At 44.7% G+C, this 19,911-nt stretch overlaps 1 protein-coding gene across 13 annotated transcripts in view; it reads left to right on the top strand.

Annotated features, from left to right (window-relative positions):
* The window catches only part of NRXN3 (neurexin 3), a 1,691,100-nt gene that overhangs the window by 87,095 nt on the left and 1,584,094 nt on the right, over positions 1-19,911 (top strand). For all 13 annotated transcript variants that reach the window (XM_067729075.1, XM_067728964.1, XM_067728949.1 and 10 more), the window contains exon 3: positions 15,888-15,905. In XM_067729075.1, coding sequence (XP_067585176.1) covers positions 15,888-15,905 — 18 coding nt within the window. The remainder of the gene's footprint in view (positions 1-15,887; positions 15,906-19,911) is intronic.

Here is a 19,911-nt window from a genome sequence, read left to right as displayed (position 1 = left end):
GGTTGTTTGTTTTTTTGTTATTGAGCTGCATGAGCTGCTTGTAAATTTTGGAGATTAATCCTTTGTCAGTTGCTTCATTTGCAAATATTTTCTCCCATTCTGAGGGTTGTCTATTCGTCTTGTTTATGGTTTCCTTTGCTGTGCAAAAGCTTTGAAGTTTCATTAGGTCCCATTTGTTTATTTTTGTTTTTATTTCCATTTCTCTAGGAGGTGGGTCAAAAAGGATCTTGCTGTGATTTATGTCATAAAGTGTTCTGCCTATGTTTTCCTCTAAGAGTTTTATAGTGTAACAGGGGTATTTATATTCCAGAACATTAAAGAATTTTCAGCTTGGAGTAGTAGGGGTATAATCTGAGGCTGGGAATCAGCTTGATCCTAAATGGCTTCTGCTTCCTGGGTTTTAGGCTAACATTTATTGAACACTTACTAGTGTTTTAGGCTCTGTGTGAGTAGCTTTATCTTTTGTTACCATTTACAAATGAGAAGGCTGAACTGCAGAGAGACTACCCATCTGCCCTCTGCCCAGTGGTACAAAAGACACTCAAAAGAACTAGAATGAAATTGTATAATTCTTCAGGAGAACGAGAAAAATAAACATAATGTAGAAGTTTATTGTAAAGACACATTCAGTTTTTTTAAAAATTCTGAAATTAATGCCCTTTTATTTTTGGGGTGTTAAAATGCCTTTTTAAGAAACTATAGTAATACAAAGTGTCATTTTCAGGTTTTTGTTCTTTCTTGGAAAAATTATAATATAATTATGCATTGTTAGTTTCTAAAATTGCTTTAAATTGCTTGAAGTATGAATATATCAAATGTATTAGTGTGAGAACCATTCTTGCAGGGAATCGCTGGGTCCCATGCTCTTTTCTTCCTAGGAGTAAACTATTTATATAATTGTCTTCACTTTCTATTCTGATTTTTTATCAGGAAAAATTGCACCTGGACAGGACCCCTGAGATTTTGTAACTTATTCTTCTTCAGCACTTATCAAGATGTTTTGATTGCACGATTTGACCCTGAGAACTTTTAACTCTATGTCAATATAATCAGGATTATACAAACACTAAAACAGTTTTATTAAGGGGGTGTTTTTTAGAAGCAAATGATGTAGGGCTCATGTAATTCCTCAATCCATTTTTTTTCAGCATAGGTAAACCATTTTTTAATTTTCCAATTCATTTTTATTTCACTGAATAATTTTGAACAAGATCAGTTCTGCTCCACGTGCCCTCTGTAGTGAAGATTTGGTTCATCTATCAGTTATTCTTTTGTGTGCCTATGTAATTTTACCCACATAGCTTCTACCATTGTGACCACTCTTTTGTGGTCGTTATTTCTACTCTATCCGATTTTCTCACGTCAGGTTCGCTAGTCTAAATTTTGTCAAGAATGTTTGATTCTTCCTTCAGTTTTTCAGTCAATGACGTTTTACCATGTGCATTTTTAGCCACTGTCAGTTCCATTTTGTGTTGATTTTTTTCTGACAGGTCTAATTTTTTTCCAGGTCAATTTTTGCAGTTCATAGAACCATCTCTTCTTCCTACAACTAAAATCAGTCTCTTTCCTGACAGTTTTTTAATTTTTTTCGAAGCAGTTCCAAAACATACTTGAGGGGTCATAACATCAGGGTCAAAATATCCTGTGTCATTTATAGAGACCAGTGACCTAGATGAATTAAGAAACCTACCCAAAGTCATGCATAAGGCTCGTGGCAGAGTTCTGTTGGGTCATTTTAGAATATAAAGCATCTCTAGTTCAGTAAAGGGCAGAGTAAGATTGTAAAATTGGGATGATGTTGATGGTGGGCCTTCCTTCTTCTACCCTCCACCTCCCGACCCCTCTTCTGAGCTTAACAGAATTCCCAGTGGTCCACCTCCCTAAGAAATAGCAGCCGGGGCCACTGTTCGAAGCGCCTTCACTTCTCCCTGCTTCCTAGCTAGGCCCCCCTTAAGCTGTGTGTGATTTACAAACAAGCAGGACCAAAAAGGAAAAATCCTCCCTTGTGGAGAATTAGGTCAGTGGCAGAGTTGGGGAGGGGAGGGATCCAGACCTTCAGTTCACTCCCCTTGCCTGAAGCTATTGGGGCAGAAGCCAGAGGTGCTATTGGGAGCAGACCTCTGGGGGTGGGGGGCTGGGGGATGCGTGCAAACATGAAAGCTGTCTGTTTTCCAGCCACTTGGGGCTCCCCCTTCTCTCAACGTATTTGTCTGGATTACTCGAAGGGGGATATTAGTGTTGTCTAATGACGGCCCTAGATTTATAAGGGATTTGTGTGATTAATGCCCAAGCAAAGTACAGCAGATAGCTCAGAGCTCAGTCTGTGTGGTGGGTCTACACTTCCCATTCTCTGTCCTCTCTGATTGGTTTTGGGGGAGGCTTTCCTGTCCCCTCTTTGTTGTCCTGATTGTTGAAGGCTCTAGCGTTCAGGCCCCCACGGGAGGGTAGCTGAAACCATTTTCCACTGCTGCGACGCATGAGTGAGTGTCTGAGAAGACAGTGAAGTCTCCAGGCTCACACTCTTGTTCTGTGAAAGCTGCAGATGTTTGGCCACTTGCTTCTCTGTCCCAGCTGCCACCACCATACTCTTAGTACTGGATTCTTCTCCCAAACCCCTCTCAGGGCACTGGTCCCCCAGCTGTGGCACAGTGAGAACAACTGTGAACTGGGATGCAGATGACCTGAATTCTGGTTTCAGCTTCAACATTGTCCAGCTGGGCGGACATGTCAATTCCCCTGTCTTGGGTCTGTCTCTCTCATCTGAGCATCAAAGGATCCTGTACAACCTTATGCCACTGATCATAATTATACTTAAATAGCTAAATGTCTGTCTGGTTATTTGTGGCCCATCTCCCCACCTAGACTTTAAGTTCCAAGAGTGCGAGGCCTGTGTCTGTTTTGTTCACTAGCCATCACCCCAGTGCCTAGCACGGTCCCTTGGCCATGGATATATGCAATGAGTACACGTCGATGGAATGAACTGGTAAACCAAAAGAGGTGGATCTGCTTGACATACCAGCACTCTTCCACTTCTAAATTTCAATGTGTCTACTCTGTTCTCTCTGGAACAATCGAATTTTAATGTTTTTATTGTTTTTAACTGACCACAGACGTTACAAGATAAAAATGGCGATTAATATTAATTATAACTCAAAAAGCATATTATCAATATGAAAATGTAAATTTCCTTCTAGGGGCTCCCTCTCTGCTTGCTTGATCTCTGCAGTTCCTGGCAGTGGAATGCCTCCTTGCCTGGGTTTCTGAGCTCCCTCTAGTAGGGTCTGCAGAATCTTGTTGAGCCTTTTAAAATAGGACTGGTACTAATTAGGCTACATGCATGGTTTTCAGGCTCAGAAAAAAATTATTTTAGGTTCAGAGCAAATACTGTACTAATTTCACATCACAACCTACCCTTGCTTTGCAAAGACAAGAAATCAACCTTGTTCATTTCCTGAAAATGAAAGAAAGGGAAGGGTATAAGGGAAAGCAGAAATGCTGACAGGTGCTAGTAGTGAGAAGGCCTCTGTTAGGGCTGCTTGCTTTCTTCTGAGGTTCCCCAGGTCATTAGAAACTCCTTTTCTCAGGGCAAGGAAAGCACTCTGTTGAAACTCTCCAGCTAACTTGAGCCAATATATGACCCCCTCCTTTTCAAGCCCCTGGCAGGAACTGCAAATCAATCATGACCCTCTTTTCTTTCTAAGCTCATATGCAGCCTCAGACTCTTTCTTAACACGTTACTCCGGGATGTTACCAATCAAAAAAAATGGAACTAAGCATGGTGCCGGTCAGGTCATTAGGCATTGTATATACAATTGCCTCTTTTGATCTTCTTGACAACTCAAATTGATGTAATGATTCCCATCTCACAGATGAAGTTTAAATAACTTATCCAAGGTCACGTAATAGATAACAAAGTTGGGATTTAAGCTCAATGCTTATGGTCTTTTTGGTGCACTACATGCCTTGCAGGGAGCCCATCCCTCAGGGATGTCAATCTGACCGCTGGCCTGTTTTGGTAAAATGTTCTTACAAGATTTCTCTCCACTTAATTTTTGCTGTTTATCCTCTGGGGACCACTGCAAGATTTCTCCAGCAAAAGACTTTGAAGCAGTCTCTGTCAACCCCAAATCCCCCATTAATGCGAAGTGTGATACTAGATGGCTGTATATGGCCGCCCTATCATGTTTATACACTCTCTTGGTTATTAGATTTACTATAACTGCATCCCCAGAAGTTATTTTGAGTCTCTAGCACCTAAGTCTGTGTCTGGCATGTAGTTAAGTGGTCGATAAATGTTAGCTATTTCAAACTGAACCAGATACAAAGTCTCACTATGAGAACTAAAAGGGTGAGGATAGAGGCTTGTGATAAATTGAAAGGCTTCCCAGCTGTTCTGAGAGCCTCAAAGCCAGCCTTTCTCAAACTGTGTTCTGTGAGATGTTACTAGGTGTTTTGCGGAAGAAAAAGTGTCCAATGTTCCAAAAACATTGGGAAAACTGCACACTGTATCCCCTCTTGGACTTCACAACGTACCTTAGTGTAGGTGTGGCTTTCTGAAGTCTTGCCATAGAGATACTTGATTACCTTGCTTTAGCTCACTGTTTTCTAAATGTATTTGACCACACTTTTTTTTTTTTTTTGGCAAGCAACTCCTATTCACATCTTGCTGGGTGTTGTATTTTTATGGAATTCAGTTTTGGGTGTGTTGCCCCAATTTATAATCCTTTCTCTGAAATATGGATCTGGAGATCCTGCCCAGCAGAAGATATTGTGGACGCTCAACACTTTCCATCAGTTTTCCACACCAATTTCTTGAAATTTGCCCCCATGTCACATAGGGTGATAGATTTGGGTGGTTAGACCAGAGAAGGAAGAGATAATCGGGGAAGGATGGGTGGTGCTGTGGGAAGGAAAAGGGCTTTGGATTCAGAGAAATCTGAGTTCAAATCATCGCTACTACTTATGAATTAAGTGGACTTGGGGATATTAACTTCTCTGAGCCTTGGTTTCCTCGTCTGTTAAGTGGGTCTACATCAGGATTAAATGAGGTCATATACGTCCGACACTGCCACAGGTACCTGACACATGGGAGGCCTTCAGTAAATAGCAGGGATTATAATGAACTGTGATCTCTGTATTTCTCTTCTTTTAAAATTTCTGTTGTAATATCGTTGTGAATAGGGGCTCTACTTAATGTTTTTCATACCAGGATCTAGCATAGGGACCAGTAAGGAATTGCCACTCGATTAATATTTCTGGAGTGAATACAGGAATGACATAGCACTTTATTGTTTACAGAATGCTTCCACATTTACAGTCTCATTTCAGCCTCACTGCAACCTGTTCATGTAATTGGAGTCATTATTCCTGCTAGTTATGGGTGGGAAAGCTGAGGCTTAGAGAGGCTGTGTGAGTTGCCCAAGGTCAGAGAGCTGGTAGTAGGCTGGAAAGTCAGGGCTCAAAACCAGGGCTTCTCTAAGCAAAATGTGGTGTACAGTAGTCCCCTCTTATCTGCAGTTTTGTTTTCCATGGTTTTAATTGCCCACAGTCAACCATGGTCCAAAAAAAAAAGGAAAATTCAGGAAATGAACAATTTCATAAGTTTTAAATTGTGTGCATTTCTGAGTAGCATGATGAGATCTTGTGCCATCCTGCTCTGTCCCACTCGGGATCCCCACCCATCAACATCATCTGATCCTGACGTCCAACCACTGACATCACCAATGCTCCGGGATCACCCGAAGTCGATAATCTTTCTTCTGACCTATCACCAGAGGGTCATTCGTAGGTAAATGCTACGTCACAATGCCTACATCACTCACCTCACTTCATCTCATCATCTCACATCATCACGAGAAGGGTGAGTACAGTACAGTAAGATTTTGGGAGAAAGAGAGACATCACATTCAGATAACTTTATCACAATATAATTGTTCTATTTTATTACTAGTTATTATTGTTAATCTCTTACAGTGTCCATCTGCTGTGAGGACTTTTCTAAAACCCTTGTCTTGTTAGGTGGGGGCCTAATGCAGGCAGGTACCAGCCTCATGGCCTAAGGTGGGGCGTAGCAGTTAGCTAGAGATGCCTTTTGTTTGCAAGGCTTAAACAACTGGATAATTTATAAATTAAACTTATCATAGGTATATATGTATAGGAAAAAACATAGTATATATAGTGCTCCGTGCTATTTGCAGTTTCAAGCGTCCCCTGGTGGGTCTTGAATGTAGTCCCCATGGATGAGGGGGAAACTACAGTATACAAACAATGGAGCATTATTCAGCCTTTAAAAGGAAAGAAATTCTGACACATGCCACAACATAGATGAAGCTTGAGGACACTGTGCTAAGTGAAATAAGCCGGTGACAAAAGGACAGATACTCTATGGTTCCACTCATGTGAGGTTCCTCGAGTAGTTAACTTGCTAAAGACAGAAAGTGGAAGGGTGGTCGCCAGTGGCTGGGTGCAGGACATATAGATAGCTGTTGTTTAATAGGTACAAGACTTTCAGATCTGCAAGATGAAAAGAGTTCTGGAAATGGGTGATGCTTGCACAACATTATGAACGTACTTTATGCCACTGAACTGTGCACTTAAAAATGGTTAAGATGGTAACTTTTATGTTATGTGTATTTTACCACAATAAAAATTTTAGGAAAACAAAACAAAAACCCCAGGGCTTCTGATTCTAAGCGTGGGGCTGTTTCCCACATTCTACAACAGCGCCCCCTACAGAGGAGCAGACATAAGCCTCCTCTTCCAAGGCTCTTTGTACTACTGAATTGCAGAATTTGCAGAACTCACCTCCACTGAAACCCTTGCTTCTTCCAGATCATTCTTCTAATTGGCATAAGCCCTGAGGAGTTAGTCTTTCCAGAGAGCGAGGAATTCTTAGAAAGAGGGCAAAAACTCTGTCTCATGGAAATCGCTCAGGTGAGGAAATGTAATAATTATGATTCACCAGCATTGATTAGCACTCCCTCAGTGCCAGACACCCTCTCAGTGCTTTTGCATACATTAGCTCCTTATAACCCTAACATCAGTCCCCGTGAACTCTTTTCATCTTGCGGAACGGAAGATAAGTAGATTGTCCCCATTTTACAGGTGGGGAAGTTGAGTCTCAGGTTAGCTAACGTGCATGAGCTCATATACATAGTGTGTGGAAGAGCCAGGATTTTCACGCAGCTCTTCCTGCCTCTTAACCCTGTGCTCTCTGCAGGAGACAGGGAGATTGAAAATGTCTGCATCTAGGCTGTTTTCCTAATTTGAGGATTGACTGATTTCTTTCCCCTCCTGTGATGCACTCCTCTCTTATCCTGCCAGATGATGGGGCATCCTCTCATGTTGGTCAGTTTCTCCTTTGATTTCCTGGTGTTCTCTGAGATGCGGGTGTGTACTTTTCTCCCTGTGGGTCATGCTCATTTGGGGAGGCCAACACCCATTTCTTTACCTAAGAAGTTGGCACTTGGAGCCTGTCTCCAGCAGTGTCCATCTGCTATGAGAACTTTTCTAAAACCCTTGTCTTGTTAGGTGGGGGCCTACTGCAGGTGCCAGCCTCATGGCCTAAGGTGGGGAGTTAGCAGTTAGCTAGAGATGCCTTTTGTTTGCAAGGCTGGATAGAAGGCTCAACTGGGTACTTTCCGTTTACAAGGGAGGTGTCAACAAGCCAGAAGAAACATTAATAATAACAGTTTCAGTAAGTGTTTATTGAATATTTACCCTGTGCCTGGCGTTGTACCAAGCACTTTGTATGAATCATCTCATTTGGTCCTCATAGCAGTCATTTCAATTAGGTACAGTCAGTTCTGCTATAATGCTTGTTTCGAAAATGCAAATTTGTTCCAACGCTATTGATATATTAGGGAACAATTTGAGCATAATAATTTTGCTTTTGATTGTGCATGATTTTGCCCATGAGAAGCTCTAGGTGAAGGCAGAAAACTGCAGCCAGATGAACCAAACTGTGTAGGAATGCACAAAGCGCACACACCTGAACACGTGCCAGCTACTTCAGTTACCAGGCATGTTATGAGCCACACCCAGCATCTGGTGATATAACTTCCTGTCCAACTTCAGATGACCCTTCTTTCATTACTTCAAAGCAACTTGCAAGTTTCCCACTTCCACAAGCAACTTCAGGTCTTTTTCAAGCGCTATACTTACTGTATCATTTATGCATTCCTTAACCATTAACACGTGTAAAACGGGTTCCTATCTTTCATTATGTGTCACTGATGAAGTTTTGGGGTACTGTGCCCCAATCCTATTTTCCCTGTAAGCCCTGTGGTTTCTACTACGTGATTTTGCATAGCACATTGACTTTTAGGGATGCGTGGGTGCTTCTAGCTGAATTGACTCCACTGCCATTATTCCCATGCGGCTGAAGAGGAAGGTAAAGTAAGAAACTGAACAAAAATATTTTTAATAACAAATAGCGAAGACAGGATTTAAAGCCCAGATTGCTTTACCCCCCCGTCTGTGCTCAGAACCTCTAAAGAATTAAAAAAAAAAAAATCACGAAGAACAAAGCCCACTGTCTGCACTGATCTCCGACTGTATCTGTAACAAGTAGATTCCCTCTTCTCCCAACTGTCAGTCAAGCTCAGGCTCCTCAAGCCACAGCCACTACAAGTGTGTTGTAGCCCCTAAAGTGTTCGGGAGCAGCGGAGACCTGGCCCACGGGAGTGCCATCCTCGTTCCTTCCTGTTTTTCATCCTGCCCCTCTCCCCGCCGCTGCCTTCCCAGGCAGCCTGGCACCTGACACAGCAGCTACCCCTCCGCTCCATCTTGCAATCTGGAGTCATTAGCATCAAAGAACAAAAGCAAACAGCACCAGGGCTTGGGAGGGCTCAGTCTTCTACAAAGGCGGATAAATGGGCTCTGTGTCGGGGATGAAGCTAATACCACCTGGCCTTTTGTGGAAAGACAGCTCTTCCTGTGTTTGAAGAGCTCAGATACTGAGAGCCAGAAAAAGCCCCAGAATGCAGGAAACCCAGCCTCTTTGCTGCTGGAAGTTTGCTTTAGCTCTCAACTAAAAAAAAAAAAAAAAAAATAGTTTCTATATATTTGTTCCTGAAGTAGAGGGAAGAATCTTATGCTCATTTTCTTCAGGGGCAAGAAAGGATAGACTGTTGGGGAGATGCAGTCTTTGCCTTTTAAATTTTTTTTCTCCTAATGTTAAGTCAGGTGTAATCCTGAGTTGAAAACCTGCCCGATGTTTGTGGGCCTGGGATAAGAATACACATGGAGGCTAGGGGTCAGCCTCCCTTCTCTCCAGTTGCAGCACCACAGATATCCTTGTGCACATTTTTTGTGGGTGCCCCAGCTTGTAGAAGTCAACAGCTCCTGCAGATAGCTTCCCCTTGGCCATTTCTTGACACAAGAGTACACACATCAGTGGGTCGGTCTGCTCTGGGGAGAAGGGACACAGGGAAGAGGCCCACATGGATTTGGGGCAGTTTGGGCAAGGAATTCAGAGTACCTGAGTACCTGAGTGTCCTCGGGGTTAGTGGCAGGTGTTGCTGGTGCTGGGTGGGAAAATCCAGCTGGCCCTGTGGACTGCTCAGTTCATGTGGTGGGATGTGGCTTCAGGAGGGCCAGGGCAGGCTCCTCTAAGGTGTACAGCCCAGGCAGGAACTCCAGTTGTCCAGACTTACGGTCACACTGCATTTGGCCGCCTCCTTCTGCCTGGGCTATGCCTTTTTCTCGCTCCTATGAGATGTCCAGTATTCGTATCCCTAATTTATAGCTTGATGGGTCAGATGGTACCTATCCTGGTTTACTCTTTTATTCAGAAGTATAGGTTGACCCTTATCTGATGTGCTACTCTGAGTATAAGATGTGTTAGTAATGACAGAGCTGCTTCACTGGGTCTTAATTTCATTATCTGTAAAATGGGATGAATAATGTTCCTACCTGTTAGGGTTGTGGTGAGAATTAAATGAGAAGATGTATATTAAGCACTGAGGACAGTGCCCAGCACACAGAGGATCCTCAATAAATGTGAGCTTTTTTATGATTAGTATTGATTTGCGCCAGGGACGTAGAGGCATTACCCCATTTTATCCCCCAATTCATCCTCTGGTATGTGATGATGGACACAGTAATTGGCTCTGGAACAGACATGTGACCTAAGCCAAACCAATGAGAGCCTTCCCAGGGAATTTACTGGAATTACCAGGAAATAGGCTGCTCTCTTTTCTCTAGAGCTGCCAGATTCCATCTTTGTTACCATATGGAGACAACTCACCTGATAATGAGGCCAATGCTGAAGAAAACAGGGTTCGTAATCGAGTAAGGGCATTAAGACAGACCCAGAGTCCAATCCCAGCTCTGCCTTTCTGTCCATAGGCACAGACCTTAACTTCTCTGAGCCTCAATTTTCTCATGTGTAAATGGAGACACCAATAACATCTATATCAGTGAGTTGTATCAATTGAGATGATCTAGTCACTATTCATTGCATATTGCTGAGCACATCTTGTAGGCCAGCTCCTCCTTAAACACTGGGGATACAAGCAGTGAATGAAACAGGCAGTACTGCTCTCATGAAGCTTATATTCCAAGGGGGATTTAAACAATAAAAACAGACCCATCCTATAATGTCAGATAGTGATTAGTGCCATAAAGAAAGGAAAAGCTGGGTCAATGGTAGAGGAGGGTCCCCATTTTAGAGAAGGTGGTTAGAGAAAAATCTTTCTAAGAAGGAACATTTGAATGGATACCTGAAGAAAGTGAGGACCAGTCTTACATCTGTCTGACAAAGACTGTTCTGGCAGGCAGCGGAATAGCAAATGCACAGGCTCCAGGCAGGACCTGCTCCATTCATGTTAGTTCCTTCTGCTGGTTGACAGGAGGGCTGAGGACCGGCCCATATAAACTGGCACCTTCCCCCTCCTGTCTTCCAAGCTCTGGCACTCACACTGACCTCGGTGGATGGCAGGTGCTTGAGACATTGTTGGGGGTGGGACCCTGATGAAAAGGAGTTCTGATCCAGGCTGGGGCCACCTCTGTTAGGAGTGCCATGCTCAAACCAGGGATGGGAAAGCCACAAGAGAGGAAAAGGATTTGAAAGCCACTGCCACCCTTCACCCACTCTCTTTGGCATCACAACCAGGGAAGAAGTAAATTAGGGCAGTCCCACCTCTACTCAGTGCCCCACGGACGCTTACTGCGTATTCAACAATAATTTCAGCCACAAGTGAGTATGCTCAGCGTGGTTATTTTAAAGTTAAAGGGAAACAATTTCCTGCAATTTGGGGAGATGTGGTTCTTCTAACCAGGTGGGGGAACGAAAGGACCCTCCATCTGCTGCTGTTGCAGAATATGGCTCAACCCGGGGAGCCCTCCCACCTCACCTCTCACTTGGGCTAGATCATTTCAAGAGGCAGAAGTCCAAGATTCCCCCACTTGCTACTTTTATACCTCCAAACACCCACCCCACGTCCCTGGAGGAGCTTTGGGGAGCATGGGGCAGGCTGCACAGCCAGGCTCCTGGAGGCGAGGTGCAGCCAAACCTTCTGGGACCCCACCTGGTGAACTCTGCCTTGGGTCTGACCTATTTTCTAGGAGAGAAAATAGAATATAGATTTAAATGCAGTGGCACTCTGGAAAACTACAGGCCTAGCAGTGTGAGAAAATAAAACAGCAGGAGGGGGCTGAGGAAGTGTTGGCACAGGAGAGGATGCCAACTCCCCTGGATCAATCTCATCTGGTTGGCAACTGCCTTTTCGTTGGCAATTTGCGCCCACTTTTTATCTATCAAAAAATTGATACACACACACACACACACACACATATATATATATCTCCTCTGATCCGTCCTAGGGCCCAGTGTTGTTGCCTCATACACAGACTCCAGGCTGTGTACCAGCAGCAATGACAGCCTGAAGTGCTCTGGGGATGACCACCTTGGAAGTGGGGAGGCAGCAAGGCATGGAGTTAGAAACCCCCAGCTGCATCCTAAGTCAGACTTCCTTGCTGTGTAACCACAAGAAAGGTTGCTTTTCTAAAAAATACCCTTGCCCTCCCATATATGAAGGTAATAAAATTACCAGCTAACATTAACTGAGGCCTTTCTAGATGCTAGGCACTGTTCTGAGCGCCTCCTAACAACCCTAGGAGGTAGGAACTATTAACACACCCATTTTACAGATAAGGAGACTGAAGCACAGAAAACTCAGGTGACTGGCACAAAGTCCATGCAGCCTGAAGAGCCAGAGCCTGAGTGCCAGTAATCCAGCTGTGGAGCCCCCTTTCTCTGCGTTAATCCCTATGACTTGGCCTGCAGGACATATGTACCCTTGGAGCCAGGGTGAGGGTGGGGGTCATCTTTACCAAACCACAGGGATTAAGGGTGGGAAAAGAGATTCCCCAGAAGACAACTGGGACTTGATACAAAAAGAAGGGGAAACGATGCTGGACGCACAATATACCAGATGGGTACTGTGGAGCTTCCGATCTCCCCCTATTCCGCTCTCCCACTGCCACACCCCAGCCTTTGCCATTTCATTCTGTTGGTCAGAATTGAGTGCAGAGATTCAGGTCACTCACTGCTTCTTGGAACAGGTGCCAGGTGATACTGTGTCTCTTTTCCTCAGGTTGGACATGAATGCTCAGAACTGCCTCTGGCTTGGCGCCACAATCAGGAACTGAGCTTGGACACTGACCCCTCAGCTAAAGAGGGTTTTTCGTGGTCTGTTGCCCCTCTTTGGCAAGAGGAGATACTGTATTTTTTATATGCAGGACTAGAACTGGGCTGTATTAAGGCTTCAGGAGGGAAAACAAAAGAAATAAGAATGGAATTTGTTTTGCCCCCTACTTCTGCTCACCTAGAATTTTTGAACTCCCCTTTACCCCAATTCTCACTGAGGAGTGGGAGGGAGGAAATGTAAGGCCAACTGGCCCGAGGCAGGGGAACACAATCAGATTCACAGGTTGCATCAGAACGAAATTCTCCGGACCACCCAGTTCCAGAAACTGCCCTGGAGACATTCCGGACCACCCAGTTCCAGGAACTGACCTGGGGACTTTGAAACCAGCCCAGCCTTCCCGCCTTTCGAGGGGCGGGACTAAGGGTCCCCCAGGATACCCGAAAAGACCACCAAATAAGGAATACCCTGCGCCCTCCCAGATTCACCACACCCCTTTCCCTTCTTCCCCTATAAAATCTTGCCCAACCCTCACCCGGGTGCGACTTCTCTGGCCCCTTTCTCTCGGACCAGTGAACCTCGCCCGGGAGCGCTCCCTAATAAAGCTCACTTGAAGCTTTCCTCTGTTTCTCGGTGCCGTTTGTTAAGATCCGACCTTACAGGAAAGAGACCCAGAAGGAGGGGAGGGCTGGAGCAACGTCTTCGTTCACAAGCAGAAAAGTTGAACCCAAATCACCAAACGAAATACAACTTAATTCCTGTTGTCAGGCTTCCCTGGTGGTGCAGTGGTTAGGAATCCACCTGCCAATGCAGGGGACACAGGTTCGATCCCTGGTCCGGGAAGATCCCACATGCCGCGGAGCAACTAAGCCCGTGCGCCACAACTACTGAGGCTGTGCACTAGAGCCCGTGAGCCACAACTACTGAGCCCGCGAGCCTAGAGCCCGTGCTCCGCAACAAGGGAATCCACCGCAATGAGAAGCCCGCGCACCGCAACGAAGAGTAGCCCCCACTCGCCGCGACTAGAGAAAGCCCGCATGCAGCAACGAAGACCCAACGCAGCCAAAAATAAATAAATAAATTAAAAAAAAATTTCCTGTGGTCTCTTGGTGTTTTCAGGGAGCCATCTGGTCAACATATTTGGATAATTCTGTCCGAGGTAATTCAAAATGGTAACAATCAGCGCAGCTAACGTTTATGCAGTGTTTGCCTTGTACTGAGTTAAGTGATTTACAAGTATTTAATCTCATTTAATTATCATAACACTATCACGAGGGAAGCTGTGTTATCTTCCCATCTTATAGCTGAAGGAAACAATCAAATTCACTGATTAACTCAAGGTCATCAAGCAGGTCAGAATTTGAACCTGGACTGTCTCCTTAATTGAGGATTGTAAATACAGTGCCCAACTTAGTGTCAGAAGAACTTTGGGGTTCCAAGGTGTCCTGTCTCCCTTGGGTCTTGGTGCCCACGAAGAGTGCGTTTCTATGAACAACAGTGTTGACACTTTCACCACTGAACTCCACCATGTGTAAATAGTTTGATACCCTGCATAATGAAGGGGTATTTTTACGACCACTGTTCTAGGCAGTCCATCAGTCACGGTTAATGGCTCTGCTTTGTTATTTTCGCAGCGTGTTTTGCCTTTCCACCTCTTCTGTTTGGCCTCTTTTCTTCCTCCATGCTGCTACTCCACCCCTAAATCTAACAACTCACCAGAAAACCTGGAAGTGGGTGTGGCTGAGGAATGATTCAGAGCTCTCTGTAAGTCTCATTGAGCAAATACAGCTTCCAGGGAATGCAGGGTGCGGGCTGGAGAAATGCCTGGCTGTTGCTGCAGGTGAAGTCAGCGCCTGGATTCTGTTGGGGCAAGAGCCCTGAGGAACTCGCTGGCGCTCTGCAAATCTGCTTGCTGTAGATTAGAAGCGCATAGGGTGACTGGGAGGCTCTCACCACTTCCTCACGGCTTCAGTGCTCACTTAAGCTTGCAAACTGAATTCCGGTCCCATATGCCCTGGAGGGACCTGGGTTTCAGTTGAATGAACATTGAATTGGGTGGGATTCAAGAGATCCAGGGTCTTTTCTAGGATCCCTTCCCTGAACTAGCTGTGTGACCTTGGACAAGTCTCTCAACCTTTTTTCATCCTCCATCTTAGCAAAAAATAATTGAACTAGATAATGTCTACGGATGTCCCAGACCCACCATTCAGTGATTCTAAGGGAGTCACCCAGGATGGCCTGGATGGCCAGTGGTTTCGTGAAGTAACCCCATTCCTTTTCCTAAGCTGTAGTATATCCTACCAGGTCAGGTCTAGGGATTTTAACAATGCTTTGGGCTGCTCTTGGTTGGGCTTCCCCAGCATAATTCTATTTTACATTTGAGGGGAGGAGGAGGAGATTGTATTCATGGAGATGATGGGAGTGGACCGTTCTTCACTTTTTGAAAGTTCATTGGTTTAATTCAAATATTAACCTTCCCAAGGCTGGATGTTTATTTGTAGTTGTCAGAAGAGATTTCAAATGGCAATTTCTGTCATTAATGATGGTGTGAAACGCAAGGAGAAAAATTAGGAGAGGCAGAATTTCAATTTGTGTGGCAAGTGATCTACTCACACACAATCTCATGCACACACACTGCTGTCTGTGATGAAGGATGGTCACTGGGAATACTGGGGAGGGAGGGAATTATAAATGTTTTGTGATCTTGTGTCCTCCAGTCTTATGAAGTGAATAACGCTGCAATTTGCTCTTAATTCTAATGCCTTTTCCTTTGCTCCTCAAGGGAATGGTTTATTATTATCTTTTCTCTCTGTGGGGAAACCTTGCTTGGCTTCATGTCCAGTGTTCTGTAACTGGAGGGGAGGAGGATTTGCTTGGGTGTTGGATTGCAGAAATCAACCAGAATATTTTAACCAATATTCTTGCAGGATTCCAGTCTGCTTAGCTCTTTGAAGCCCTATCTGATTCCAGGATGATGTCTTTCCGGACAGATGTGAAGCTCACCTCTCTTGCTACATGCACAGTGAAAAGGGAGCTTGGCCCCTCGGCTTGCATGGGTGGTTTTTGGGTGACGGTAGAACTAGGTGCTCAGAGTCTGAGCATTTGTGGAGTCTTGCATGAACTTGGTAGCCATGCAAGGACACAGTGTATTGTGTGTGTGTGCTGCTAACACTCTTCTTCCCTTTTCTCCCTCTTTCTCTCCTCTCCCTTTCCCTCCCTTTGAAAATGCTGCCACAGATGTCAGTCAAGGTCCAGGTGAGTCTTTGTGTTTGCACAGCTGCTGTGGAAATTTCCCCTCTGCCGGACTGTGCATGGTTGGCCTCTGAGGGAGACCTTTTCCTGGGGACTCTAAACAGAACAAAAATCTAAGTACATTGCATTTTCATTGATTTAGGTTTATAAGAAATGCCTTGAATTGAAGGATTTGAATTGGCTTTGAAGAACCATATTAAAATCAAAGGAATGTGGTTCCCATGCTTATACAATTACTTTCTTCTGATTAATATTTCTGGGTGAATAAAAGAAGTGGAAATTGTGCAATTTTTGAAACTATTTTTAAGAGATTTTCTTAGGATATGTATTCTCCAATTTAATAAGCATTTTTGCCTTGTCTTCATAAATCTGCTTATCTTCTATAGCTTCATGTGGTTGAAAGTTGAAGATATGATATACTTAGCATGGAAAATATGATGTGGGTAAAAGAAGGTTTCTTTCTTTATATTCTAAGAAATGACTTTACTTTTCCACAGTGGAATTAGCCATATTTTTTTCTAATGCTTATAATAACTAATACATGTTCACTGTTAGAAAGAAAGAAAAGAAAAAGAAAGAGGAATGTTTTTTGTCAATAGACAAATAGATACTCATCCAGGGTCCTGACTGTAAGCAATGTGTGTGTATAGACACATATATGTGTACACACATACACATAGATGCATATGAGAGGAATAACCATTTATAGATAAGAAGTGTCAGGTGATATAGAATGGTTGGAAACCATTCACCATTCTAAACTGTCTAGAACTTCGGGTTAAGAGTAACCCTACCGGGCTTCCCTGGTGGCGCAGTGGTTGAGAGTCCGCCTGCTGATGCAGGGGACGCGGGTTCGTGCCCCGGTCCGGGAGGATCCCACATGCTGCGGAGCGGCTGGGCCCGTGAGCCGTGGCCGCTGAGCCTGTGCGTCCGGAGCCTGTGCTCCGCAACGGGAAAGGCCACAACAGTGAGAGGCCCGCGTACCGCAAAAAAAAAAAAAAAAAAGAGTAACCCTACCAAATAAGAAGGGGGTATCATATTTCTAAGGTATTTTCACATATATTTTCTTATTTAGTCTTTTTAACATTTAATTCTTACAGCATCAATACAGGATAGGTATTGTTATGTACATTTTGTTTATTTAAACTTTTTATATTATATTGGAGTATAGCCAATTGACAATGTTGTGATAGTTTCAGGTACACAGCAAAGGGACTCAGCCATAAATATACATGTATCCATTCTCCCCCAAACTCCTCTCCCATCCAGGCTGCCACACAGCATTGAGCAGAGTTCCCTGTGCTATACAGTAGGTCCTTGTTGGTTATCCTTTTTAAATGTAGCAGTGTGTACATGTCGATGTTATATACATTTTAATGTGAAGGAAATTTAGGGCCTGACAGATTAAGCAGTTTGTGCAAGGTCATAGGGCTTGTCAGCTCATTGGAATTTGAACTTGGGGCTTTCAGACTCCAAAGCCCATGCATACTGCATTGGAACATGCTGGGTCCCATCCCAGAATTTCTTCACTTGAAGATCTCATATTTCCTAATGAGACTATTGTTTATTTTTGCGCAGAGGTAATGTGACTTTTTCTTTATTAGTAGCACCCCTTCCAAATGAATTTATCCTTTATCGCTTTTGAATATGTAAAAGAATCAGCCAGACTTAAATAGGGTTTCTGATCATTGATCTATATGGAATATTACACAACACAAAAGGCTAATACTGTTATCCCTACCAAATACACAGGGTTTCCCTGCCTCTGTTTCTTCTGCCTACCCCGCACCTTTGAAAATAACTGGTGTTTGAACCAAAGCACAGGACAGCATTTTCTAGGAAGATATCATTAAATTTATTCTATTTAATAATATTTTAGTTCAGTCACTCACTCAGCAAGTATTTATTTATCGAGAACCTACAATGTACCAGGCACTGTTCTAGGTACTAGGGATAAAACAGGGAACAAAACAGAAGACCATCCCTGTCCTCATGGATCTTTTATTATAGACAGGGGAAGACAAGGCACTAAAAAAATGTATGTATCTTTATATATATCTATATATAGATAAATATACACACATATATACAAACATATATACATCTTATATATGTATGTATATAATAACATGTCTGTTGTATCAGGTGGTGGGTAGTAAGTGCTGTGGAGAAAAGTGAAGCAGGTAAAAATGAAGTTGCTAATTTAAAGAGGGTGGTCCAGGAAGGTCTCTCTGCTAAGCTGATGTTTTCTAGGATACTTCAAGTGAGGGACTAAGCCCAACATCAAAACTTTTGTTTGTAAAAGTGCCACTTGGCTTAACCTCTTCTCTTCCTGGTTCACGGCAGAGATGACCCAGGGTCTCCACTTAGACTTGTGTATTGTGTCCTGCGTAGCGGCTGCCAGCTCAGGGAACGCGTGGAGGCCAAAATCCAATCTGTGCTTTGCCACGCCTGCACCCAGGGGCAGGCCTCTAACCTGGGGGCACCTTTTCCTCATTCTCACAAAGGTGCCCTACTGGTCCTGGTGGGGTGAAACGCTAAGGACCCATAGGCTCCCCTCCATCTCTTCAAAGGGATGGAGGTCAGTGGGGTGACCCTACCTTAGAAATAGCCACTATCACTAGCACAACACTGCACTATCTCAGTTTCATGGCCATTATCTCATTTTGTTCTCTTAATAATCCTCTGAGGTACATTGCCTGAGCCCCAGTTTTCTGTTGAGGAAGTTGAGGTCAGGAGGTTAAGTGCTGTGCTGAGGTCACCCAGCAGCTGAGTAGCAGGACCAAGTGGGGATTCTAGCCTGATTCTGAACCTTGCACTCTCCATTCTGCCCTTGAGGTGTCAAGAGCTGATTGCCAATCTTGTCACCCCGTTGACCGTTGCTTTTTTTTGTGGGTTCTGAGGCTGAAGCAAATCACAGGTCCAGAAACTTCGCTTGTGGCCCCGGCCGTAGCAGGAGGCAGCCTGAGCTGCCCGGCCCTGGCTGCGGTCAGCGGGCGGCCTCCCGTTCTCCGAGCCCCTGGCCAGGCAATCTGGAGCCAGCGGTGCTGTGGCTCCGAAACAGGAGGCCTTTAGTGGTTCTCTGATGGTTTTTTTCCTTCCGCTCAGGAAGACAAATTGGGGATTTTATGAGCTAATGTAACTATTTACCCAGGGGCCGCTGGAATACTATAAAGTGACGATTGATTAATTGATTAATTTTACACGTTGAGGAGATTGCTGAGAAGTAACCCTACTATAAAATGCAGTTGGAGACGGCGCCTGGCAGGCGACACCTTTCCCAAGGTCCAGGAGATGAGCTGGGGACTCAGTGTCGCGGTAGGAGAAAAGGGGCAAGCGGTATTTCGATGGACTTCTGTGTGGGAAAATCCACAGCCCGTCCTCCTAGTCCTTGAGAAGGAGGTTCAGGATAATAAAGTGGCAAGAGGGCTTCCCTGGTGGCGCAGTGGTTGAGAGTCCGCCTACCGATGCAGGGGACACGGGTTCGTGCCCCGGTTCGGGAAGATCCCACATGCCGCGGAGCAGCTGGGCCCATGAGCCATGGCCGCTGAGCCTGCGCATCCGGAGCCTGTGCTCCGCAACGGGAGGGGCCGCAATAGTGAGAGGCCCGCGTACCGCAAAAAAAAAAAAAAAAAAGTGGCAAGAGGCATTTGTGGCGTGCTGGCCTGAAGGAGGTGAGAGACCCTCGGCTCTGATGCCTCCCATGCATTCCCTTATCTTCACATCAGCCCCTCCAGGTAAGCGTTGTCATCCTCGCTGCAAAAGAGAGGTTCACGGTCGCCAGCTGCCAGCGCAAACCAGGATCGCAGATGGCTGTGCCTCCGAAGCCTGTGCCTGTCTCTTCAAAACCCTGGCATTTCCAAGGCAGAGCTGTGGGCCAGGCATACATCTTGTCTGTGTCTGCATTCCCAGCTCTGCACAGTGCATGGCACCGTAGTAGGACCTCAGAAGTACTTCTTGAGCTGAAAGTGTGGCCACAAGCACCAGGGGCAGTGTGGGTCTGTAGGGT

Source organism: Pseudorca crassidens, chromosome 1 (assembly GCF_039906515.1).
Source record: "Pseudorca crassidens isolate mPseCra1 chromosome 1, mPseCra1.hap1, whole genome shotgun sequence".
Lineage (NCBI taxonomy): Eukaryota > Metazoa > Chordata > Mammalia > Artiodactyla > Delphinidae > Pseudorca > Pseudorca crassidens.
The sequence above is the reverse complement of the archived record's forward strand: the minus strand, read 5'-3'. Positions and strand labels throughout refer to the sequence as shown.